Source organism: Astatotilapia calliptera, chromosome 12 (genome assembly GCF_964374335.1).
Source record: "Astatotilapia calliptera chromosome 12, fAstCal68.1, whole genome shotgun sequence".
NCBI classification, from domain to species: domain Eukaryota; kingdom Metazoa; phylum Chordata; class Actinopteri; order Cichliformes; family Cichlidae; genus Astatotilapia; species Astatotilapia calliptera.
The window spans coordinates 14,490,580-14,515,903 of NC_137433.1; the positions used below are offsets into that span (position 1 = coordinate 14,490,580).

Consider the following 25,324-nt stretch of genomic DNA (forward strand, 5'->3'; position numbering starts at 1 on the left):
GGTCAGTATTCAATATACAAGGGTTCGTCAAAGTGTTTCTATAAATTATGGTCTACTGTGCTTATTTTGTTCTTTATATCTTTGGAAAAACCTCATGTTACATACATATGAAGTATTAAGATTTGATGCTAGAAGACACATAGTTGTAACACCAACAGACTGTAATGACATCAGGATCATAAGTTTGTGCAAACTAACAAGGAATTTGACTGGGCTTCACTTTGTTATCTTTGTGCAAAAAAAAGAAAAGAAGCGTTTTTTTTTAAATACGCAGTGAAGTGTGATTATATGACCTCAGCTTTTTTAACTCCTGTAGCTGAAGCTACAAAGTGTTGTGGAACTTAAAGCAATTTCACTCCATCAATACAGCCCTTACTGACAAGTCTGATTTTTTCAAACGAAGAAAGTTTACAAGACGGTTGTGAGGCCTGCTATGATGTAAGGTTTGGAGACTGGAGACTTGGCTCTGACAAAAAGATGTGAGGCTGAGCTGTCGAGCTGAGATGGTCACCTATTAAGACTGATGTGGACAAGGTTAGAAATGAATATATCAGAGTGACAGCTCAGGTTCAGCAGTTTGGAGACGACTTTAGAGAGATTGTTTGGACATGCGCAGAGGAGGGATAGTGGATATTTTGGACAAAGGATGTTGAATATGGAGCTGACGTGGAAAAAGAAAGAAGATTACGGAGAAGAGAGAGATGGAGGCAGACAATCCACTGCAGTGACCCTTAAATGAAGCAGCTGGAAGAAGAAGAAGAAAACAGATGAAGAAGTTTCTTTATGAAACAAAATCGCATTTGTTTCCATTTAGACTTAAATAAAAAAAATACATGGCTGCACAAAGAACTTGTTACTTCTGCATGTTTGTATCATCCTGATAATAAGAATGTTTTATTAAGTATGACACAAACCAAATGAAAAATATGTCAAAATCAGAAACACTTTCTGTTGTATTTTCTAACTGATACTGGCCTGCCCTCCACCCTCCCCATATGAATCAGTACCATTTACAGCTCTGTTCACATGTAGCTTTGCTGTGATTCTTCTCAAAGGGTTGTTGTCCTCTGTGCCGTTTCACACTGCGTGGGCATGAGTGTTTGGACTGTGCTTTATTTGTCATTGAGCAGTCATCAGTCCTCTGCTTTCTTCTCGGCTAGTTCAGTGATTTTATACTGGGGAGCCACTGAAGGGAAGCCGGAGACAACCAGGAAAATGAAAGGGAGAAATTGCTTTTAAAAGGTATTAGTTATTTACAGAAAAAACAAACAGGAGTTTGCTGATTTTTGTGTTTACCTTTTCTTGCTACTGATAGGAGGAGGGGGAAAAAAGCTTGAATCACTGGGCTTGGCAGTGGATGAGTCACAAACAACCTGTGTAGATTACAAAATGGTGAAATCCCCATGCAGGGAGTTACTTGTCAATTAATAAAACACTGTGCTCATAGGGAAAGAAGTGTTAATTATTAAGTGTGATAACAGCTCTTTGCCACACATAATGTTTCAAAGCAGATTTTGTTATTTAAAGGAAGAGTGGTGAAACAAAACCTGTCTGCATTTCTGTATGTCAAAATGCTTTTTCACTAATACTGATGTAACAGATGCTCTCTCTATCAGGCACAGTAAAACTACGATGTCAGTAATTAATGTGTAAAGTTAATTTCCACTGAAGCAAATATCATGTCTTCACTAATAGTGCAAAATCAAAACAGCAGTTGCTTCAAGCTGCTTGTATTGTACAGTAAAGATCCTACAATGAAAGAGAGAAACCCCCAACAATCAAACAGCCCCCGATGAGCAAGCACATGGAGACAGAGGGAAGAAAAAACATTTAACAAAAAGAAACCTCCAGAACAACCAGGCTCAGGGAGCGGCAGCCTGCACAAGGGGGTGAGGATACGCCTTCACATTACCTTCACATCTGCGAGGCTAACCTGTGTTAGATGGCGAGTTTGAGAGCAGAGAGACAAAGAGCGCCAGTAGCGTAATCTGCAGGTGGATCATTAGTGCACCAACACTGCGTCGAGGTAACTGTACACTGTATACGGGGATCGGTCTAAATTATATGTATTATAGCGCTGCAAAAATCAGGTCGGGTGAACCTAACTCACACATAACATAATAACATAATCGCTGCGTTTACTTTTGATATTTATACCACTGAATGTTGTCGCTAAGGTTGTCTCCTAACCAGCTGTCTGATCATGGAAACCAGTTGACTACGTTAGCTGTAGCGGTGATGAAAAGCGCCTGTTATTGAAGCGGAAAACGCCTTTTGGAACTCTTATCTATCTGAAACATGAACATAACATAAACCACTTTTTTTACATTTATTATTCCTGTTTTCAGCGAGGAGGCTGTTGTAACTGTAAAGCCTTGAACTGATCAAAAACGCGCTGCACCCACAAGACTAACAGAGGCTAAAAATAACATCGTATTTCTCCTGTATCAGCTTCTCCTCGCTGGCTCTCTGGTCAATCTAGAGTTGAATTTAAAATGCTTCCCCTCACTAACAAAGTATTAATTATAATCTGGTTCAATCAAATCTGAAATGCGTGCCCATGAGAGGAGCCTGGCAGCGCTGACTCTACCAAGATGAACATCTCTTAGTTGAGCTGCTGTCAGGATGCTTGGGGACCTCCCAGGATGCACTGAGCATTTCTTCTCTACTCACCTTCCCCCCCCCCCCTCCCCCTCACTCTCCAGGTATTTATAGGCTGCTACTACAAGTCTATGACTTCTATCTTCTCTCTCTCTGAAGATTTGTCTCTCTGTGCTCCCCCAACATGCTTCCTCATAGGGGATCATCACCTCATCAGGGTTTTCTCTTATACTGAAGGGTCTTTACCTTGCTATATAAAACGTCTTGAGGCTACTTGATGTGAATTACCACTATAAACAATTAAAAAACACCAACTGAAATCTGTCAATGACTGTGACATTACCGTTTCCACTATCAGTGGGAAGCCAGATTTGGGTATTCAGCAAAACATGCAAGAAGTTCTCAATATGTGTGAGGCATTTTTTCCCCCTAGTTATCAAAATAAAGCAGAAAAACGACCGTGCAAAAGCCCATGTTTCTCGCTTAATATTTAACTGCAACCTATCAGTAAGACTCAGGTTTATGGAGCTTCAAAGCTGTGATAAGACGTACTTGCTATAAATTGCTGACATTTGCATTTCACTTTTTGGTAATTAATAAATCAGGCACAGATGACCAATAATCAATATTGAGTGCCAGAAATGCCACTCTTTACTTTGTTAGTGACAATACTACTCACACTACTGTGCAGACAAAAGTCACTATTGTGTGCAGTCCTGAGCTTGCTGAGGTGATTCTACTCTGAATAAACCAAAGCCTTTATTTAGGGAATCAGGAATTTATTCCAGAAAAGTTATCATAACCAGGACAAAAGCCCTTTCTACCCCTATGAAAATACATTAATGTGAGAAGTAAAGTAAAACACATGGCTCATTTTGGAGTTTTTACATTTCAGAACTAAAAATAATCAAAAGTACAAATAGGCAGGTACAAAAAAAAAATGACATGCAGTTTTCCAAGTTCAAAAGTTAACACTAGCCGAACTTAAAAGTACAGTGAGTATGAAAAGGAAGGGGGGGGGGGGGGGGGGGGGAATTAAGCTTGCAATTCAAAATCTGCGTTGTTTATTGGGAGGTCCATAATCTCCAGGGCCGGGGAGGCCTCTGGGGAAGCCACCCTGACCACCTCCAGGCATGCTGTTGTTTCCTGGCCCTGGCAACATTGGTGAATTCTCTGCAGCCAAGCCAGGAGTACCAGCTGGACCAGAGCTGCCCCCCAGAGAGTTTCTGTTCATGGGCATCCCATGACCACCCATATGCATCCTCATGTCTTGCTCCCTGTTCTCAGAGAAGTTGCCCCTGAAGCCCTCCTGCTGCCTCTTCATAATCTCCTCATTGCGCAGCCTCATCTCCTCCTCTCTCCTGCGGCGTTCCTCCTCCTGTCGGAGCTCGGCTTGTTTCCTCTTCTGCACTTCCTGATTGTGGAGCTCCTCCATCCTTCGCAGCTCTTCCTGCCGCCTCAGGAGGTCCTGCCTCATCAGCATCACCTGATGCTCGTGTCTGGCTGCCTCCATCTCAGCCTCCAGCTTCTCCTGCGCCTCTTTCATGTTGCGGTCCACCATCTCATACTGCTGCTTCTCCATCTCCATCAGGGCCTTCCATCGCATGGCATACTCATACTCGAAGGAGCCGGGCTGAGCGAATCGTGGCGGCTGCTCACGCTCTTTGTGATACTGCTGGTTTTTGTTGACCAACTTTTCTGGCAGTCCCTCCTCTTCATCAAACTGTTCCATAGGCTCCACTGTAACAGGCCGGGGGAAAGCTGTCAGAAGATAAGCACCATCAGAGCACTTATCCAAAGCCTTTCTTGCAGCTGGCTTTGAGGTGAACTCCACTATGCCCTTCCCCGTAGGTCTCCCTCGGTCATCCACTATGACCACAGCTCTTTCTATCTGGCCAAAGACTGCGAAGGCCTCCTCCAGGAGCTCGTTGGACGCAAACTCTGGCAGATTCTTCACAGTTAAAGCAGCTCCGTGTGTCGCAAACCTCACCCGTATGGGCCTGCCTCTGAAGGGGGTATCATCTAGCTCGGCTCTGGCAATCTCTGCTATGATTCTCGTTTCGAGCCTAATGAAGCCGAAGCCTCTTTCCTTGTTAATAAATATCTCGCTGGCTTTTCCATACTTGGTGAACAGCTTCTCCAGGTCCCCCTCGGTAACACCCGTTGGTAAATTACCTACAAACAGCCTGCTCCGCTGGGTAAAGGTCTTTTCCCCGGGCTTTCTGAAGCTCTGGAGGTCCAGGGTTAAGGCCTCGTTGGGGTTGGTCTGCTCGTTGGGCTCTGGCTGCTGCCCGTTGCTGTTTGTTCCTTCGCTTTTCAGCTGCTCTCCCGGGCGGTTTGGGCCGCGGTTCTGCTGGGGGCCTCTGTTTCCTTGCATTCTCGCAATGGATTTAAAATCTGAAGTAGCAAATGGCTTGTTAAAAACACAGAAACTCTTTGCAAACGGTAGCGCACAAAGAGCTGTGAAAATGGCGAAGGTACGCGCTACGCTATTGTGACCTCAATTCGTTGCGACATCGGCGACGTAGTTTATGTGCGACGGTACGAGAAAAAACAACAATAAAACAAAAACGATGCAGTTATTTAAAAAAAATATGTAAAATGTAAGTGTATAAAAATAACAAGGCTGCTTAAAATGTGTTGTATATATGTTTTGTTCCTTACTACGGGTGCTTTAGATTTTTGACTTTTTTAAAATGTTTTCTTACTTCTCGCGATAGTTTGCCCTCGTACATAGAGACTGTCACCGGTGAGCGGGTGATTTCGCGGGAATTATTCCTGTTGCTCGCAAGCTACTGAAAATAATCGTCGATATCTGAAAATATCAACACACTTGATCTCAGAGGAGTAGCAACTGAAGTGCAAACGTCTATTTTCTTCGGTAAGGTCGTTATATCTGTCATATTATATTAATTTTCAGGGTATTCTCATGAAAAGTCGGGGTGTTTAGGAAAAACCCAGACAACTTTACTTGCACTTGTAAGCATGTTATTGAGTTGACTGTGCTTTAAATTGATAGCCTTTGAAATCTAAAATAGACCCATTTCTATGTCTCCTGTGCTTTTATTCAGGACAGTCATGTTCTCAGACCTAAGTGTACAGAAGGAGGGCTCCTCTCTGCTCTGCCGTCCTGCCTCGGAGGACCAGGGCCCGGTGTTTGAGAGGACGTCTCTGGCTTATAGTCAGTGCTCTGAACGCTACAGAGTTGGGGAGCGGAGCTTCAGCCGCCAGTATGCTCACATTTACGCAGCACGACTCATGCAGATGAGGCCTCTGCTGTCAGAGAGAGCTCAGCAGAAGTGGGGTAAGCTCAGAGCAATCTTACCTACCTACATCAGGGACACTGAAACATTTGATTTCTATTTCTTAATCTGTTTTTTTTTTCTGTTCTGTATCTGTCAGGATCAGATGTGGTTATCAAGAAGCTGTGTGATCTAGAAACAGCGGAGCAGTGTTGCATTGTAGGGACTCTGTTCAAGCGTATGGACTTGCAGCCATCTATTCTGAAAGAAATCAGTGAGGAGGTTGGAAGTAGTGCTAAATTCACCCCACACATTGAAAGCAGCTACTGAATTGTACTTTAACAACTTTCTTTTTCCTTGCTCTCCAGCACAACCTCCTGCCCCAGCCTCCACGAGCAAAATACATTCATGAATCAGATGAGTTGATTCTGGAGGATGAACTGCAGAGGATTAAACTAGAGGGGGAAATTGACAAAGACAAGTGTGTCACAGGTTGGTAGTTTTTCAGGATGTCAGCATCACATGAGCTGTGGACGTATGAGTCTGATGTAGGTGTTTCTTGTTGTCTTTCTTAGGCAGCGTCATTGCAGTATATGGTGCTGAGAGGAACGATGGGAAGTTCACAGTTGAGGACTTTTGCACAGCGGATCTTCCTTTGCAGAAAGCAAGGCCTGCACTTGACTCTGACAGGTATGAAAACACATCTAATTGGTGTAAATCCCTGCCTGTAGTGATAAACAACATTAATTGCTTTGCCTGCCTTCATACAGGTTTGTGCTCCTGGCATCAGGTCTGGGTCTTGGCAGTACTCATGCTGACAGCATGCTGGGCCTACAGTTGCTTGTCGACATGGTAACTGGTCAGCTCGGTGACCTCGGGGAGCAGAGTGGTGCAGCAACAATTTCCAGGGTTCTGCTGGCGGGAAACCTCCTGAGTCAAAACACTCAAGACAAGGATGCATCAACAAAGGTGGGAAAAATGGTTTGAACCTTGTCATATAGTCACGTTCCTCCCAAGTCACTCATGTGAACTGGTTTACTTAAAACATAAAAATAAATATTTTACCCTTTCTCTGTTTTTTTTTGTTTTTTTCCCCAGGCCAAGTATCTTACTAAGAAGACTCAAGCTGGCAGTGTGGATGCCATTCGTTTGCTAGATGAGTTGTTGCTTCAGCTGGTGGTAAGTCTGAAGATTTTGACACAGTTTACTTTAATGATAAATGTTTATGTTATGATTCATAACATCCAAGAGAGCCAAGGGAGGACCTGTGATACTGTATGAGAAAGTGTGGAAGGAATGATAGATGGGGATGGGATTAAACCAGGGATTGCCTTTGAGCCCTTAGTTTTTTGCAGTGGTGACAGGCTGACATATGAGTTCGGGCACGAATCGAATCTCCATGGAGTATGATATAGTTAGGCAACACTGCGATCTGTAGTAAGAGTAAGGAGCAGGTGGTGGAGGAGCTGGGGAGGTGGAGGAAAGTCAGTCGAATCGAAACAGAATACATGTGTGTGTGAATGACTGGGAGACGGGTTTGAAGGCGAAGGTGTAAGAAGCAGAGGTAGAGAAGGTGGATGAGTTTAAGTACCTGGGGTCAACCATCCAAAGCAAGGAGTTAGGGCTACATCTAAAGATAATTTGGTAGTCAACTAATCTGCCATTTTTTTTTTTTAGATGATTAGTCCATGATTATTTCAATAACTCTTATCTCCGTTTCCTGTGGGCAAACCACCTGTTCTGGGCTCCAGTATCTCATCTGCCCACCAGTGAATATCACCCTGTTATCTCGTCCCACAGCAAATTGGAAGGAAAGCTCTGCTTTGCACAGTCTGCATTTACTTTATTTGTTTTCTGTGAAATTCTTTCACATTTTTTTTTTTTAAATCCCCGTTTCCATTTTCTTCTGTCCTGCTTTGCAGTTAGCACTACTTTCTTCTTCTTTAGTATTGAGTTCAGTCTTGGCAGACGAAATAGGGGATACTGCCCCCATGGCCCCCTGTAGTGTATTGCATTTAAAAAAACAGATTTACGTGGTATTAGAATGTGACACGTCGACAATAAAATTACATGTCGCTAAATTTTAATTGTTGACGTCATTGATTATAATAAATCGTAGCAGCCTCATAAAGACTACACTAGAGAGGTGAAGAAGAGCAGGTAGACGAGCTGGACATGCTGTAATATATGATGTATTGTATGGAGAGGGTGGTGCTGACAAAAAGACAGGATGTTGAGCCTGGAGGAGGCAGAGTTGAAGATGCTCAGAGTTTCATGGAGAGTGGGCAGGATGGACAGGACTAGAAATGAATTTATCAGAGTTACAGCTCAGGTTGAGCGGTTTGGACACTAAGTTAGAGAGACAGGCTGAGGTGGTTTGGGCATGTGCAGAAGGGTGATGGTGGATAAACTGGACTGGAGGAAAAGAGGAAAAGCACAGATTATTACCGTCTAAACAACTCTACTGTTTTTTTTTCTTTTGCTACACATTACTGTCTCCTGCTGATTAAGGCCTCGGTTCCTGTGGATGTAATGCCTGGCCAGTACGACCCCACCAACTACACCCTCCCACAGCAGCCTCTCCACCGATGCATGTTCCCCTTGTCGTCCGTTTACCCCACACTACAGCTGGCATCCAATCCATACCACGCCAGCATAGACGGAGTGAGGTAAGCAGCGTCACACATGTTGTTACAGTGGGCATGAAACACTACAAGTATACAGGCTAATTTACACCATAGAGCCCTGCTCTCAAAAACTAACATGGATATAACTCTGTTTGTGTAGCTGGATTTGAAAAATAAGTGCTTACAGTTTAAATTTTCAACGTGTTTAGCACTATTTCTTAAATCCAACTTCACAGACGCACTTAGCCTATGTCAGTTTTTCAGAGCAGGGCTCCATTTATGCCTCATATCCACTTTAATATTCACTTCTAGGTGCAAATATGTTTAGGTTTACATGTATTTGCTTGTTTCCTTGAAGGTTCCTCGGTACATCAGGGCAGAACGTCTGTGACATTCAGAGGTACAGCAGCAGGGACAGCCACTTGGAAATATTAGAGGAAACGCTTCGACTCCGACATCTGGCCCCGACGGCACCTGACACATTAGGTTAGTTGATACAGAATAACACGCAGAGCCTCTGGTAAATCTAAACACACTATTGGTTTATTGACAAGATTTTCTCTGAATTGCTCAGGTTGTTACCCATTTTACCAAAAAGACCCTTTCATCCTGGAAGAGTGTCCCCATGTTTACTTCAGTGGCAATGCCCCTACTTTTGACTCCAAGCTCATCAAAGGTTAGTGCATGCCATTTGCATGTAAACAGAAGAAACTTTGTGGATGTTATCATATGATCTGTTTTAAGCTACAAATGTACTATTCACACAGACTAATGTGTAATAAATAATTAACTGTTGCTGCTCGTATTCTCATCCCGCCAGGTCCGGATGGCCAGGAAGTCCTTTTGGTTACCGTTCCAGAATTCAGCAGCACACAGATGGCGTGCCTCGTCAATTTACGCACTCTTCACTGTGAGCCAATCAGCTTTTCTGCCTTCTCTGCAGATGAAGATGAGGAAAGTGAGATGAACGTAAGCCACTGAGGACACAGCTGATGCTTTTTTTTTTTTTTTTTTTTTTTTCCTTTTGGCCAGAGAAGGATCAAATTAACTTCAATCCAAAAAACACAAGCTTTTCAATAAGATACATTTACCTCATGGGTTCCTTTCAGTGTTTCTGTTAAAGTAACATTTGTGTTTTTGTTTTTTTTCATTGAACTGAAAGAAAACCAGCAAATGAAAAAGAAAGGAAGAGACCCTCGTGGTTTAATAAGAAGCCTTTATTTGAAAAATAACTCTTCTAACCCATCTGTGTCTGAGAAAACATGATAAAAACCTCTGTACTCCTTCATCTGTTACCAAGTTCTCCCACATTTACTGAATGTTCACACTAAAAATATTTCTGCCATATGTGAAGATCGTGTAAATAAAATTTTTTTTTATGTGCATCCACAATAAACTTCTTTTCACGAAGCATTCGTAGAAGTGATTGAACGAGTCAGAGAATAATGAAGTGTGATCTTTGGGGGGAAAAAATCTAAAATGGTTCCATTTCTGTGAAGAGACCTTATTTCAAATGTTGATTAACAGATGTACTATTTTAATATAGCTGATATTCTGTACATTCCCATTGCTTACGTCATACAAAGACGAGAGCCCTAATTTGATTCTTCAGCCAGCTCTAAGTACAACACGGCAACGTGAACTACAGTTAAGAGAGGACGGTGGTTTACTTGAAACAAGCCACTTGTGTTTTCTTTAATAGTCACTGATCTTGTAGTCATAGTCCATGATGGAGTCTGTGAAGCCGCCAGGAGTTGAGGACTGTCCCTCTCCCCAGACCCAAGATTCATACCAGGATGTGGTGGCCTCTGTTGTTGTGGGAATTGTGGTTGTGGTTGTTGTAGGGGGTAACGTCGTTCTCATCGACATGGCCTTCATTAACTTCCGCTGGCGAAGACGACGGATGAGAGCGATCTTGCGCTTCCGTCGCTGCTCAGGACTGAGTCGAGAATTTGTGGAAGACCCATTACTGGCACCGATCACACTCCTGTGGCCATTGTTGACTGTGGTGTACTGTACTCTGCTATTGCTGTAGGCAATTCGAATTGGCTTGTTGCCGTGGAGGGCCATAATCTGCAGAGAAATTAAAGAAAAAACAAAGAGGCTTTACTGAATACTGCTAAGATGCACATGCATCGAGGCACTTCAAGTTGGGACAGTCTTACCTGTTTAATGCGGTCCCAGTTGGACTTGGCCAGGTTGAAGCTGCAGGCAGTCGCACCCGACTCATAGCCCACCACACAGAGTTTGGTCAACGAGGAGAAGCCCTCAGCTCGAGCCGTCACGCGGTACTCCCCGGGGTTAAGCAGACGCCAATAATCCCCCGTTGGTGCTACAATGGCAACAGTAGTGTTGAGCACAGTTTGAGCTATGTTATATTTTATTACATCCTGAGTGATGGTGTGAACAGTATACTGACCTGTGGTCACGTCGTGATTTATCCCCTCGATAGATACAGTAGCGTTTGCAATAGGGTTCCCCTGCTGATCTTTCACAATCCCTCTAATGCCGCGATGCACCTGAAGTACACAAATAGTTACATGAGTGAAAGAAGCAAAGTACAAGGTACAGTTGCTGAGTAGTAGTTCTCTTCAACTGCTCAGTAAAATCAGTAGTTTCATTTTTTCATGAGTGGACTTTGGAGTAAAATTGAGCAAAATTATACTTGGATTGATCCAAAAAGCTGTGGTTTAATGATTCAGTTATTCTAAAATGATTCCACTCAAAAATCATCCATTACAAAAGAATCATATTTGATCCTACTCCCATTTTTATGTTGCATTTGGGTCTTTTATATGTATAATATAATAAACTGTTTTGATAAGTGGTATATGAATTTAAACACCTGCGATCAACTATTCAAAGCAACAGACAGTTAACTTATACAGCCAAAGCAAACATTTGCCTCCAAGAGCTCCGCAAACTGTACAACATATGACATCCTCTGTCAGTCGACCCTCAGTGGACAAATCTAAGGATAAAGGGGAGCAACCTCGGGAAAACCAATACAGCGTGGGAAACATCTCGGTTGGACAGAGGAGGAATAACTGCAAAATCACAATGCTGTAAATCACAATTTTAGGTACTTTTATTTATTTTTATTTTTTAGAAATTTTAAAATCCAACATTATATCCAGCAGGATGTTGAATAGTCTTTTCACTACAGACTGAAGCACAGTCAGGACAGGTTACAGTTTGTGTTTGTTTGGGACTAACCTGCTCCATGAAGATGAGCATTGCTTCTCTGTTTTTCTCCCACTCATACGCCAACTCGCTCTGATGAGGGAACTTATCACAGCCCAGGAAAATGGACAGCTCCAAACAGTTGGTGTGCAGGTAGCTAAAGTCATTCATACCTGCAGGGAAGATCAAGAGCATGTATTGCAACTACTGTCCACCAGGGTGTGCTATAAACATACGTGGGAATTTAAACGCACTGGTCTCTACTTACTGCCTGTTACTGGCTTCCATTTGGCCCGGTTGACAATTCCAAGACCCCCTCCTGGTGTGTCTCCTTGGCAGGAGCCGTAATGGCTGTGTGTCATGGTCAGGTGTGTGGAGGCATAGGAGATAGCTAGCCACCTGAAGAGGGATTCGTCTGCAGTCACGCGGGGCTCATCTTCAGATTCAGCATAATGGTAGCCTGCACTTCTTCCTCTGTCATCGTCTTCTTCCTCCCTGTGCCCATAACCCTGGTTGTACGCGTGATTGTAGCCATGGTCGTACCCAGGGTCATAGCCATGGTCGTACCCAGGGTCGCGACCATGGTCATAGCCTGTGTCGCGACCATGGTCATAGCCTGTGTCGCGACCATGGTCGTACCCAGGGTCGCGACCATGGTCATAGCCTGTGTCGTGACCATGGTCAAATCCATGGCCCCGCCACTCCTCTTCTGGCTCTGCATACCCTCTGCTTCTCCAGTCTTCCACTGGCTCCTCATGGTAGCCCCTTCCCCACTCAGATACATCAAAACCTTCATCCTCATACCTGCAGACATGATTCTAAATGAATCATTAAGCACTATTTTGGTGGTTCACAGAGGTGAAAAATTAGCATTTGGACAATACGTGTGTACGTAAAGGTACAGAAACAACAACAGAACACAGGTAGGGAAACAAGTCATACTGTCTCTTCTTGCGACTCTGAGGTTTCTGGCTCTCAGCAGGCTTGTTGAGACGTAAGCTGTCATAAGGATAGGCCACAATTCTCTCCCCACCCTGGAAGTTTGCACCCAACACAAATGGATAGCTTTTCATCCAGGAGATTATGGCCCTGGTTTCCACAGCAATCTGGAACAAAAGCAGGAAGATCAGGATCACACAGACAGAGGATCAGAATCTCATGTAACATACTTTTGTTTTTGTTTACCACAACCTGGTTAGTCTCAAAGACTTTATATATCTATATCTATATCTATATCTATATGCGTATTTGTTTGTTTGTTGCTTTACCGAACTATTAGCTTCAAAGTGCTCTGGTATAGGCACATGATGGTTGGGGGTCAGTTTAGGCACCATGCCCTTATCCTCAGCATCCCACAGGATACTATTCAGATCAGGGAAGTTCTGGAAGATGTCAAAGCCCTCATTGGTGAAGTGACCGGTGGTCCAACTGCTCAGCTCTGATCCCTGCAGAGTAGAAATTGGGTAAAAGAGACATACTCATCTAAGTAGCCCACTATGTTTCACAGACATTTCCTCTTTGTTTTAGACAGTATTTAAAACATGTTGTCATTAATTGATTGTTTTTTACACCGACCGCTTCAAAAGCTTCCTCCTGTCCGTCAGGGTTGAGCGAAGGCACCAGGTGGATGCGTATTCCCTCCACCAGGCGCTGGGCTCTGGGGTTTCTGTCTTTATACTCTTTGCACAGGTACTGCATGAGAAGCAGGATCATCTCCCGACCCACTGCCTCATTTCCATGGAGACCTGCCGTGAAGCGGATCTCTGGCTCACCTGTGGGGACAACCGGGGCGAGACTGTAATTGTCTGTCAGCCTTAATCTGCTGGTGTCCGCCTGGTGTTTATTAGGATTTGCAGGATACCACAGTGGTGCCATAAAGACCCAGCGTAATTTCAACGAATCAGCATCCCAGACTGTTTGAAATACTGCACATTACAGCATTTGTGTTGTTATAGCACACATTACAATAAGAACACGGCTATCTGCCCGTTTCCTGCTTGAGATCCCACCTATTTCGTGCTCTGTGGGATTGCCAGAGATTATCATGGCAACAATTTCCCGTCCCTTGGAGCTGCGGCCCAGGCTGTAGATGGTGGTGATGTTAGGGCACTCCTCATTCACTGACTTCATAAGCTGAATAGGTGAGATAAAGACAACAGTAAATATGCAAAGCATTGTATTTGATTACATTACGCACTACAAAGCAGATGGTTAATAATGAATATTATGTTATTGTGGAAATGTCATGTTGGTCTCTGGTGGTTCAAATGAAAAACTGGGACAGAATGAAGCTGCAATTTATATTAGAGCATTTAAAGCGGACCTCCTGGAATTCTATCAGCCAGCAGATAAACTTTGCAGGGAAACTCACATCAACCATCTCTGAGTAGCTGTGGTGTTTGAACTGCAAGTAGTCCACGGGAGTCACCTCATTTTGCTTGTACAGAACATTAACTGGATCTGTTTGGAGAAAAGAGCAGCAAAAATTATTCATTTTCTGTGTTTAAGGTGTGTGTGAGTGTGTGGGCATACGACTCACCAGGCAGGGGGCAGCCTAGGACCTCCAGCCTCATACAAAGAGAGCCGTTCCAGCTCTGTGGGATAATTCGCATGTAGCGGGCCACCACGGGCACCGCAAGCTGGTTCATCACTGGGGTGTCCTTATCATTATTTCCGAAAAACAACTGCACAAGAGAGGACATGTGAATGAGGGGGAGAGGAAGATGAGTATTGGTGCTTGTGGAAGTGGCACAGTTTTAGATGAACTCACCCAGTCGGCGTATCCATCGTGAATGGTGGTCCACTCTCTGCTGTCATTGCTGAAAGCCAGGAAGTAGGACGTCACGTAGTCATTGCTGACAGAAGAAGAGGGCAAATTGTTGGGTGTAGGAATGTCAAATGATGCATATTTATGTCTGCGTGTCTGTTTGTCTCTTACTCATTTAAGGAGTCCCGTCCCTGAGTAATGACTCCGGTGAACTCTGTCGCCCTGCGAGCATCTATCTCAAACCAGTGGATAGCATCCTCTGAATTTGCACACCACGCTCCACCTCTTATGTTTTCCTCATCATCGGAGCCCTGGGAGACACATGCTACTGAATACTCGAACCCTTTTAGTATCTTGAGTGCCAAAGCAACATATCTACTTTTGCATCCATTAACAGAAGAATTTGGATACCCCCACCCGCCCACCCCCCCAAAAAAACACATTGTTGATTTAAATACTGAGGACTTAAAAGAATCCGTCAAGCATGTACCACTAAGGCAGCTCCTGGAAGTGACAGACCCAACAATAACAGTATTTTTCAGTGTTGCTGGCAGCTGGTGGTTATTTCAAGGCCTGCTTGTAGGTGCATGGCCCCGCCCTGATTGTTGTGTACCTGCATGTTTAGGCGCGCCCTCTGAGGTGCAAAGTGATACTGAGACATAGAAGAGGCTGAAAGCTGATCTGGCTCGACCTTGTGAGACTCCATCCCCAGGGGAGGACACTCTGCCAAGCAGAAAGAGAACATTTAAATAATGTGTTAATTACATTCAGCAAAAGCTTATACTCGTATACTCTCCAGATTTGAACAGATGTTGACTTACTCTTTGGCTCTTTGAAGACACGTGGCCTGTTCCTGGCTCTCTCCTCTGCCTCCTTTAGCTTCTGCGCTCTCTCTGTCCGAGGCCAGACAAACAGTCTTAATGCAAAATAAATTGCGCTGTCTTGGCTGAATTTTTTTTTCTTTTACTCTGCCCAGAAATGATGGAGGAACTCAGTATTATTTTACAATTTTTATTTGCCAAAAGTCCTCACGGGGACCTGGAGGGCCAGATTACGGTTAAAAAACAAAGCACACCAGATGTTATGATTTAGCTTCTAGTCCAAGTCTGCTCTGAAACTCATCATCATCATCATCATCCCTCTGACCTGGACTTTTACCATGAAGGAAGATTGCAGAGTTTCTCACCCATTGTCATTATTCATATTCTGACACATACTGGAGCGTGATGCTGGTTACATGGCTGACAGTGAGAATGTAAAACATGTTGTAAGCTCTCTCACCCACAACACACACATGCGCCCATTTACACAGTATCTGTAGATGCATATAGTTGGTTTACGGAAGAATGCAACAACTCTCAGAGACGTCTGCAAAATCATTTCACCTTAGACCTAGTCTGGGTCAAACTGTGCACACAGGAAGAGCCTCATTAACAGCAGTCCTGGTGGTGTTATATATCACTTGCTCTGGGCTTTACCCCTTCAACTTTACGCACGGCAGACACGTGGCACAAAAGAGCTGAAATACTTCTCCCTTTGTTGTCACTCCTCTTCATCCCTCACTTCCAATCCGATGCCGGCACAGCCTTCTTAGCTTATCTCACGCTCTTTGCTTTTGGGCCCAGCCCATATGAGATTTCTGAACTCTTTACAGCCCTAATCTCCGTTTTACTTTGGTGGGGTGAACTTTTGTCCCTGTCATGCAAGTTAAAGCAAGTGCCCGAGACACACACATTTGTATGCATGGAAATCACATCTGCATTCTCTTAGTATGACTAGATATGACTGAGGGGAGACAACATCATTGTTAGTACTTTTCCACTTGGGTTCATGAGGCACTCTCTTTGCTTTGACAGGATTACGCACGGTGGTGCAAATAACAAAAAGAAGAATCCCATGTGGGTCTCCTTACCTCTTTCTTCCCTCTCCCTCTCTTTGGCTGCTCTTTCTCGCTCTTTTTCCATCCACTTTTCATCAGTCTCGTCTTCTTTTCTCTCTGAAAACAACAACAACAACAGAAAAGGAAAGAAAATCACTTATAATTTCATAGAAACAACAATGATTACCACAGAGCCATGCACAGTAGTGTACTGTATATGCATGCTTTTTTTTTGTGGTTTTGCAAGTCATTAAGAAATGCAAACAGGTCATCAAGGAACACTTGAAAGCTATTGACCCAACTGTTGTTTATCCCTTTCTTTTGCTGTTTGCTTTATTGGCAGGAAGTTCTCTGTGACTAAACCAATAATAGAAAACATTCGAGTATGGTTGTGATTCACATGTGTGTGAGCGGGCGGCCACATACTCATCCCGTACTCGTCGTAATCATCATACCAGGTCCCCTCATAGGGCGCGGTGGCGGTGGGCTCTTCTGTGTAAAAGAGAACAAACACGAAGTCAGACGATTCGTTCAGCCCCTCGGAGGCGCCGCTACTTTACAGAGTCAAGCTTTATGGGATTACATGCAAAATTTTACAACTTAGCAGTGGCCCGAATTATTCAACCACAAGAGGAGTTTTCTATTTTGATGCTGGTGTGATGCCCGCTGTATAACGTAGCTGTTAAATCTTCAATTCCCCATTTATGAGAAACATAACTTTGCTGGGCTCTGATCACAGGGCTTTTTGTTGCTCTACAAGAAAACTGTGGAAAGTTTTGTTGACTGTGTGGAAGAAATAAACCCACCCACTCCTGTGTGTAAACTAGGGCAGGTCAGCTCATAGATTAGCTCCAGTGTTATTCTCATGTGTTGCATTTCTAATGAAACACAAAGTATGGGCTGGCTATTTCATTTGTATCTTAATGCTTACTAGAGGTTTCACATTAGTTGATTTTGTCATGAGAGTCTGCAGTCACCTGGCAGGATTTCAACCTTAATTTCTGGGCTGACCTCTTTACCATCAGGTGACGGTTGCACCTCATCTGCAGGAAGAAGAATTCAAAAGGTCAAGCTGAGAGGTGATTTAAGTGTAACAGACAGAGAAATGGGGGAATATAAGCAAGAATGCAGAAGGGCCAAGTATGAGTGAATCATTGGAAATGCTGAAGGAGCATAGGTACTGTACAGTAGTGTGGAAACAAAGAGTAATGAGAGCATGCCATTCAAATCCAGATGAGTGTCACAGGTCTGCACGACACACTGTTTCCAGCATGCATTTCATCCCGTGGAAAAAAAGCCCTCTGTTGACTTCAGCTGGAAGAAATAAAGAGCGCTCATAAAAGTTTTCTCCAATATGTCTGAAAATCGGATCCAAAAGATTAGCGGGTATCTGTTATTAAACGTTATTTAATCAGAAGTTTACGCAGTTCCTTCAGCTTAAACAAACCACCGAGTTTACTGAGTGTCCAGCTGATTAATCACTGAACATCCTATTCCTAATCACTTATCCAAATAAGGGTTGGTAAGAGGCAGAAGCCTTTTGTAGTTGACAGAGGACAAAATGCAGGGTACATCCTGGACAGATTGCTGGCCTACTCTCTGTAAATGTCTCCCATAGTGCAGTTCACTCCTTTTTTGTGTCTGTTCTTTGCTTCTTTCCTTCTGTTTCACAAAGAGTAACACTGTCTTAGATCATCTAGTATGTTTCTGAAGAAAAGAAGCACAAGTGACCACTTTCATGGGGAAATTGAAATATTTAATTTTTTAAATCATGAATTTAAAAGCTTCTTGATAATATCATACAACCCAGCACTGTTAAAAAAGACACCTTTGATTCTGTAACTATTTCTGTACACATGACCTCTCAATTAGCATTAAAAGAATGCACTTTAAACTCTGACAATGATCCTTTTTAACCACTACCAGCAGTTTTTATTTCCACACCGCAAAGCAGTAATGATAAAACAAAGGGGAAATTTTGACCTAATTGAGTTCTTGTTGTTTGACTCCCTCATACTTTTAAAGACATAAACTAAAATTTTACTAACTGCCATTATTTTAAATGTCAAGTTTCACAAGACAGAGAGTAAAGCATTTGTCTCGACTCAAGTTTCCACTGGCAGGGGAGTGCCTAGAGGAAGGATGTGGGGTGGCATCCATCCCCTCTGAAGGTGAGGGTGTTTCCTAATCTTTTAATGCTATTGGAGTACATTACTATTAATGCTACAATACTTAACACCATCAGATGAGAGAATTTACTTTACTATTTCATCGAAGTAAGGTTTTAATTTACTTGTACCTTAGTATTTCTATGTTGTTGTCTACTTCTACTCCATTACATCTTGTATATAAGTGTCACATTTTGTACTCTATACCAGTTATTTTCAAGTTGTAGTTACTTGTTAGTTCGAAGTATCTAAAGCAAGCTTTTTAAAGTACAAGCTGATGATAAAAACCTTTACTATTACTTAAGTGAAGAGTCAGATTGCTTGTAAAAGTATTTTTTGTGCAGCATCAGTTTCTTTAATACCAATTTTCTGCATTTCTGATTAAAAAAAATTATTTAAGACAATTGTTTTTCCTACGGGGCCCCTGCCTTAATCGTGCCCCACACCTTGGCCTACCCCACTGAAAAATTCCTGTAAACACCCCTGTCAGTTAAGTAAATTCATGATATTTCTCAGAATTGTTTCAGCGCCCCCCCATTTTGCCACATGGATCTAATTATGCTTTCATCATCTTATTCATGTTACATAAACTGCCTCCACACTAAACATCCTCAATCAAAACAAAGACACGAAAGACTTATACGTACATGTGGCATCCCAGTAATCGCTGTCATCTGTTCCAGGCTTTGTATCAGGGGCAGCAGGCGTTGGGTTTACTTCTTGCCAGTAGCTGTCATAGTTATCGGTCACAGAGGTGTAGAGGTCTGTCTCGTCTGGTTTCATGTAATCATCGTAGATGGCAGGCGCTGAAGTGGGCACTTCTTTCTCTGCTGGTTTCCAATAGTCATCGTAGGCATATGTTACAAGAGCAGCTGGGTCTTCCTCATCTGGTTTAAAGTAGTCTTCATAGGCATCTGTTACGGGGGCGTCTGGCTTCCAGTAGTCGTATGGGGGATCTGTGATTGCAGCCTCAGGCTTTGGCCTGGAGGGTGTGGGCTCAGGACCCCAGTAGTCATCTTCTGGGCTCCAGTAATCAGTTTCTGAGAGGGAAACAGACACAAAAGCTGGCTGATGGTGAGCTCACAAGTCTGGACACAAATATTTTTATGGTTCTCTGGTGTTTTATAATGTTCTGATTTTTGAACTGGATCTGAAATTATTTTTCCTCCTTTCCACTACTACTTAGACATATTTCTAGTTTTAAATTTGTATTTGAATAAAAACAACAACAAATCCTCACAAACAAACAAACAAACACTGTAACCCTCGATGGGTAAAAAATCATAAAAGAGCACAACTTTTTTGCCTAATCGGAATAGGTGCTATATTTACATCTAGGTGTGTGTGCCACATTTCAGTCTTCATTTCAGTGTTGTGATTTAGAGATTTAGGTGTGTTATGTGAGGCTAATGTAACACTGAGCTGGTAGCTGGCTCAGAAATGAGGAGGGGGCTACATTTGATCTTTCTAACTCTAAGTTTTGTCATTTTCAGTAGCTTCTGGGTGCAGAAGCTACTAAGCCTAATGTCAAAGGGAGAACAGCTTTCTGTCTTGACCTCTGTAAACACTTTCCTGTTGAGCTCAGTCTTTCGTTTTGGGTCACGCTGGATAAAAATGGTCTGTTTTAAAAATCTTGGTCATTCCGTGTATCAAAATGGAAGATTATCTGCCGTATAAAACTGCCCTCTCATGAGCTCCAGTTTCACCAAGATGGCAGAAACAGCTGAAACACTCATCTCAAGGCCAGACTTCAGAAACCAATGGGTGATGTCACGGTAGATTCCTCCATCTGTCTACAATCTGGTATTGTACAAAATAAGCTAATGTGGAAGTGACTTAAACTCTCTAATATTCAACAGTGTTGGGACAACGAAGTCATGCTGCATAAAACTTTAATGAGATTAATCATCCCTGTCAAGTTTTTCTGTGGTCATTTTATGGCCTCTGACCCTGGTGTTTGAAATCTTCTTCAGTATTGCATGATCATGATTTGAATGGTCAGATTTTATGTGGACAGTGTCCTCAGGTTCTCACATTCATCCCACACTCCTCTGCAGCTCACCATTGTGTTCACATCCAGCCCTCAAAATGCTTGAGGTTACGGCTTTCAAATCTACAAACCAGAGGCAAATCCACTTCTTTTATGCTCCTGGTCCACCCCAAAACAGACTTGAATGACATAATTTTGCGATTTACATAAATTTTCTCAAAGGTGCAGTAGCACTGACCAAATCCTGTTCAGACTTCGATGCATACAATGGTTGAAGTTTCCATTTATATTGTCATGTTTATATCCCATTTATATTCTTATATTCCCAGCCTTTAAAAAAAAATTGTTAAACATGTTTTTCCAAGCCAGTAGTGGGAGGCAATTTAACACACAGAATATTAACATATTAACATTAACACATATTAACAATATAGTTATATGAACTCAAATTTAGTAGTCAACTGAGTCAATATTCTTCAAGCAGCCCCTGCATGTGTGCCACTCACCGGCATCGGGATAGGGGTAATCTGTATATGGTTCGGTGGGTGGCTCCGTTGGGATCGCTGGAAATATAAGATACAAGATTTAACAACAATCAAATCCAAATGATCAGTGAAGCAGGCTCAAGGCTTAGTATTCTTTTCTCACTTGTTGTGGTCGGGGGCAAAGTTGTGGTTGTTGTTTTCTTGTCCTTCTTCTTTCCCTTCTTGTCGGTTTTTGGCTTTTTGGTGGCTTTGGGGTCTTTTGGCTCTTTGTTCTTCTTCTTGTCCTTCTTTTTCTTCTTGTCTTCATCAGGTGCCCTCCTCACCCGGCCTAAAATATCTGGAAAAAAGGGGAAAAAAAGAAGCGGCAGAGAGAGAGAGAGGTTTTCCAGAGCCCACTCCTCACGGTTCTGTGACAAAATCTTTTGAAATGAAAACATATTCCTCCTTGCATACAGAAGCTAAAGACACAATTAGTTCTTTTATGAGGCTTGGGTCTGAGATTATGCAACTATTTCTTCACTGCATCACATTGCAGTGTTTCCAAGGAAAGTCCAGACTGCCAATTACATTTCAGTGGCTGCTTGAGGTCCATCAGTATTTCCTTTTGACTTTTCCTCAAGTCCTGTGGCACCTTCATGGAAACCATGTTTCTCTCTTTCCATTAGTTGTGCTCTATTAACCACAGTTCAGCTTTAATGATCCAAAATCAGTCCAGATACTCAATAAATGTACCGCTTTCACCTCAGCAGCATAAGCGAGACTCATCAAAGAGCTTATTTAATGGCTCCAAAAACTGGGCTTATTGCTTGAAGTGTGTTAGCGGGACTGTACAGAAGAGTCAGCATTATTCATGCAGGGCTTGAGCAACTGAGGCAGTGGAAAAGGTACGCGTCATAAAAAAATCTGTCTGCAAGATGCTCGACTCAGTGTCTTCTTCTCTTGTCTGGTGTGAGTTAAACCAGCTCATCTGTCCCGCTCCCTTGTGCGGGGAAGCAGGAGTGGACAGACGAGCACATGGACTTTGTCACGCTGTTGGAGCTGTCAGAGACCGAATCGTTGTGTGTTTGTGTCTGCATTTGCTCCATGTCATGCCACAACTCAAGCAGTACCTCAGCAGCTCTGATATCTTGTCGGCATAACACATCTGTGCTTTAGAAGTACAAAATATAATTTCTTCCACTTACCTGCCTGGTTGGCTTCTGCTTCTCTCTTGGTCTTGATGCCACCCTCCTCTGGGAGTAAGTCTGCTACAAGTCCTTGCTCTCTTTCTGGGTCATCCGGCGATTCGTCTCGCAGCTGATCCCCAGCCTGCCGGAGAGAAACTATTCCCCCGGCGCTCTCTCCTCCTCTAGGGATCATCAGCAGGCAGCACAGGGCCAGCAGAGCCGCAGACGCAGTCACAGCCTGGATCTTCATACCTGCTGCTCTTCCAACTCACACAATCCTTTGGTTTGGAGTTTGTACAACCGCTCAACACTCACTCCAGTTTAATTGCCAGAAGGTTAAATTTCACCCTTAGGCCCCCTTGTGTGCTCTTTCCTTGTGATCCACACTTTTACTCGAGAAGGGAAACCTCTGCAACTCCACACATACCCACACAGCCACAGTGTCAGCCAGCCTCAGACTGCTCTAGACAAGAGATGGAGTGGGAGGGGGGTAGAGATACACAGGGAGGGAAGGGAGGTGGGTTGTAGAGACAGACGGAAAGAAAAGATGCAAAGCAAAGCAGTAATCCAGTCAAATGAATAGACAGGGTTCCTAATTACCCCGAAGCCAGGGTCAGCTGAAAAAACAGCGCAAGGCTAGAGAATCCCCTCCACCTGGCCGACAAGTCAGAACAGGTGCAGTGCTCAGACAGGAGTTGGAGGGGGAGGATGAAGGAAGGCAGGTGAGGGCCCCAGACTGCAGGGTTTGCACCTCCTGGAGTTAAACGCCAATTTTTCTTCGTCCTCGGTTCTGGCTGAATTCCTCAGTCACCACAAAGCAGCAGGAGAGGGGAGTGATTCCTAGGACATTGAATTCCACAAGCCGAAGAGGAGGAGGAGGAGAGAATGGGCAAAAGGGGGAGGATTGAGACAAACACAAGCTAATCCTCAGAGTGAGGAATTCCAAAAAAGAAGAAGAGGAGAAAAAAAAAGGGAAACAGGCAGGAGTAAAACATATATTCTTCTTTGGTACTTAAAAAAAAGGGGATCTCTGCTTTCCATCACTTCAGTGTGGTGCACTGTCGCTCATTCCTCTGAGTGTTACGTATTTTTCTTTCTCCTTTCTGGAGAAAAGGTTGTGTTACACAAAAGGGTGGGGGGGGGGGGGTTGGAGTAATACACACGCTGGGCAAGAGAATTGTCTGAGCAGATGACAGAATTAACATTTGCTGTGTTTTTTTTTAACCATCCCCCATCCTCCTCTTACTCTGTCCACTGTTTGGAGAGCCTGTCAGGGCCTTTAAATTCTGGGTGTGTAGAAAAGGTTGCAGCTAGTCTCAATGAAGAATGACTGATCCATTAATAAGTCTAGGCTAAGAGTTTAGATCATTTCAGTTTCTAGATTTAGAATCCAGATATTAAGCAATGTGGTAAAAAGCATTGTGAAGCCCGCAGAACTCCTATAAACTCTGCTTAGGAGCAGAAAAAGAAGAGATGTCCTCTGAATGGGTTTCAGACTGTGATGAACAAGACAGATACACAGGTACAGACGTCCAAGTGCATGAAAACCTGCTAAAATCATTTAGTTCGTACTGTCTCAGACTCAGAGGACAGTGACGCAGAAAAGGAAAACAGACTGCGTGGGATTTGATTTTAAGAAAACTATGGTGTTGTGCAATCTTATCGATGGGGGATATGACTACTGCTGTGAAGAATGCTGCAGAAATCTCGGACTACAGTAAGGTCAAGCACAGGGCTTCTGAGCTGGAACTAACACAGAGCTGGATAACTTTAGTTATTACTATTGCTGTTATTATTACAGCACAAATGGAATGATTTTATTTGTTGGAAGCTAATATGTTACAACAGTGTAAAGGATGTGAATGATGTTATAGATAATGCAACAGTTCTAGCATTTGTTTTTTTTGGCAGCTATAGTTTCTGAAGGAAAGTCAGTGGATGATAACCACAAAGAGAAGATAGGCAACCCTACAAGGCCTTAAATCAACCTGCAAAAGGTGACATGGCCACAGGTAGTACGCACACATTGTTTGATGTCTGCAGTGCAGACAAGAGAAACCAGAGCACAGAGTCGACTGAAAATGGGGCTGACATCAGTGTTGTACGTGTCTGTAATTTCCTATATGTCAGCATTTCAAGCAGAGTGCTGTGCATTATGTTTAATGTGTGTGCACACAGACCTGAACTGAGCATCAGAAACTATTGGGCAGGAAACAATGACATCAGAGAGAGAGAGAGAGAGAGAGAGAGAGAGAGAGAGAGAGAGAGGAACAGAGTTGGGGGAGGGAAGGCGAGAGTGAAAGTGAGAGAGAAAGACTGTAATCCAGCAGGCTCACTAGGTACAAATGGAAACAGATTCATAAAAGTCAACCCTGCTCTGTTCTCGTCATTCTGACTTGGATGCCAGAGGCCTTGACACACCGGTAGGATGCTGGATATGTGGCTGAGTTCTCTGTTTCACATTATTAATCCTTTAAAGGGTTTCTGAGTGGAATCATGTCAGTTAGGTTGCTCTCAGCTGAAATCACTCCTTCAATAAAACATTGCTAATGTAAGCATGGAAGGGAAAATAGGTTAGGGAAGGGTGATTTTGATTCAGGTCATAAGAAAAGGGGGGAAAAAAGGCTTAGAATTTTTCTTTTCGTCCTGTGTGTGTCTGCTGTGATTCAGCAGATCCACCACATCCCAGTCATCTGGGACTGTGGGACTGGAGCCACAAGTCTGATTAGGCGCAGATGTAGAGCATCCAGTATCAAGATTCCATTGAGGCATCTTTGTTAACTCAGTACAAAAGTCTCTTTCGTTTGATTTACATTTTCAACACACCAGCATGTAAACAAGCCAGTAATTTGCTTATCTTATGAAAGATGAGGGGCCTGCCAATACTGCCGATTCCACCCCACTGAAGCAGCGCTGGGACTTATGAGGCTCACTAAAAACTAAACACTGGAAAGGCAAAATGAATCAAGATCAGGTTTAATTTTAATAGGAGTTCACCGATGTTGTTTTGAAAACTAAAAACACTGACAAGGAATTGGAAAAACAGATCAAACTTCAGCTTATGCAACTGAACAGATTAGTCTTGGCAGACTCGCTCTGTGCGTGCGATTATTTTTGCAGCACCACAATAAATGAAACACCATGTGAGTCATGTAGCTCTATGGCAGCATGTTAAAAGTGTGCACTCTAGTGGCTGAACTGCAGAAAATGTACTGA

At 43.2% G+C, this 25,324-nt stretch overlaps 3 protein-coding genes and 1 long non-coding RNA gene across 6 annotated transcripts; 1 reads left to right on the plus strand and 3 right to left on the minus strand.

The window, feature by feature from the left end:
• Positions 1–866: 866 nt before the first annotated feature.
• Positions 867–1,438, minus strand: LOC145432289 (uncharacterized). The gene is made up of 2 exons (XR_013912572.1): positions 1,297–1,438; positions 867–1,186 (listed from the first exon to the last, which is right to left on the minus strand). It is a non-coding gene; the product is annotated as an uncharacterized LOC145432289 (long non-coding RNA).
• On the plus strand, positions 1,164–9,880 carry pold2 (polymerase (DNA directed), delta 2, regulatory subunit). Of its 3 annotated transcripts, none has more exons than XM_080309026.1 (11): positions 1,164–1,242; positions 5,673–5,905; positions 6,004–6,125; positions 6,212–6,335; positions 6,419–6,533; positions 6,614–6,812; positions 6,942–7,022; positions 8,355–8,512; positions 8,829–8,956; positions 9,045–9,146; positions 9,291–9,880. In XM_080309026.1, the coding sequence occupies exons 2-11, from the start codon at positions 5,680–5,682 to the stop codon at positions 9,449–9,451; spliced, it is 1,416 nt and encodes a 471-aa protein (XP_080165152.1). In that variant the 5' UTR covers positions 1,164–1,242; positions 5,673–5,679; the 3' UTR covers positions 9,452–9,880. The 3 variants fall into 3 exon arrangements, with proteins under 3 accessions (XP_080165152.1, XP_026042508.1, XP_026042506.1); XM_026186723.2 differs by lacking the exon at positions 1,164–1,242 and adding an exon at positions 5,343–5,482 and having other exon boundaries at positions 5,678–5,905; XM_026186721.2 differs by lacking the exon at positions 1,164–1,242 and adding an exon at positions 5,344–5,482.
• On the minus strand, positions 3,360–5,361 carry nono (non-POU domain containing, octamer-binding). The gene has a single exon (XM_026186724.2). It carries the CDS (start codon positions 4,976–4,978, stop codon positions 3,650–3,652), a length of 1,329 nt encoding a protein of 442 aa, XP_026042509.2. The 5' UTR covers positions 4,979–5,361; the 3' UTR covers positions 3,360–3,649.
• aebp1b (AE binding protein 1b) lies at positions 9,669–23,173 on the minus strand. Its single transcript, XM_026186718.2, has 22 exons — positions 22,127–23,173; positions 21,106–21,279; positions 20,964–21,020; positions 19,115–19,507; positions 17,277–17,342; positions 16,726–16,791; positions 16,333–16,416; positions 15,242–15,313; positions 15,034–15,143; positions 14,592–14,731; positions 14,424–14,508; positions 14,193–14,337; positions 14,025–14,113; positions 13,663–13,786; positions 13,229–13,425; positions 12,922–13,098; positions 12,596–12,759; positions 11,922–12,457; positions 11,687–11,826; positions 10,890–10,989; positions 10,636–10,802; positions 9,669–10,543 (listed from the first exon to the last, which is right to left on the minus strand). The coding sequence occupies exons 1-22, from the start codon at positions 22,356–22,358 to the stop codon at positions 10,166–10,168; spliced, it is 3,696 nt and encodes a 1,231-aa protein (XP_026042503.2). The 5' UTR covers positions 22,359–23,173; the 3' UTR covers positions 9,669–10,165.
• Positions 23,174–25,324: the final 2,151 nt, after the last annotated feature.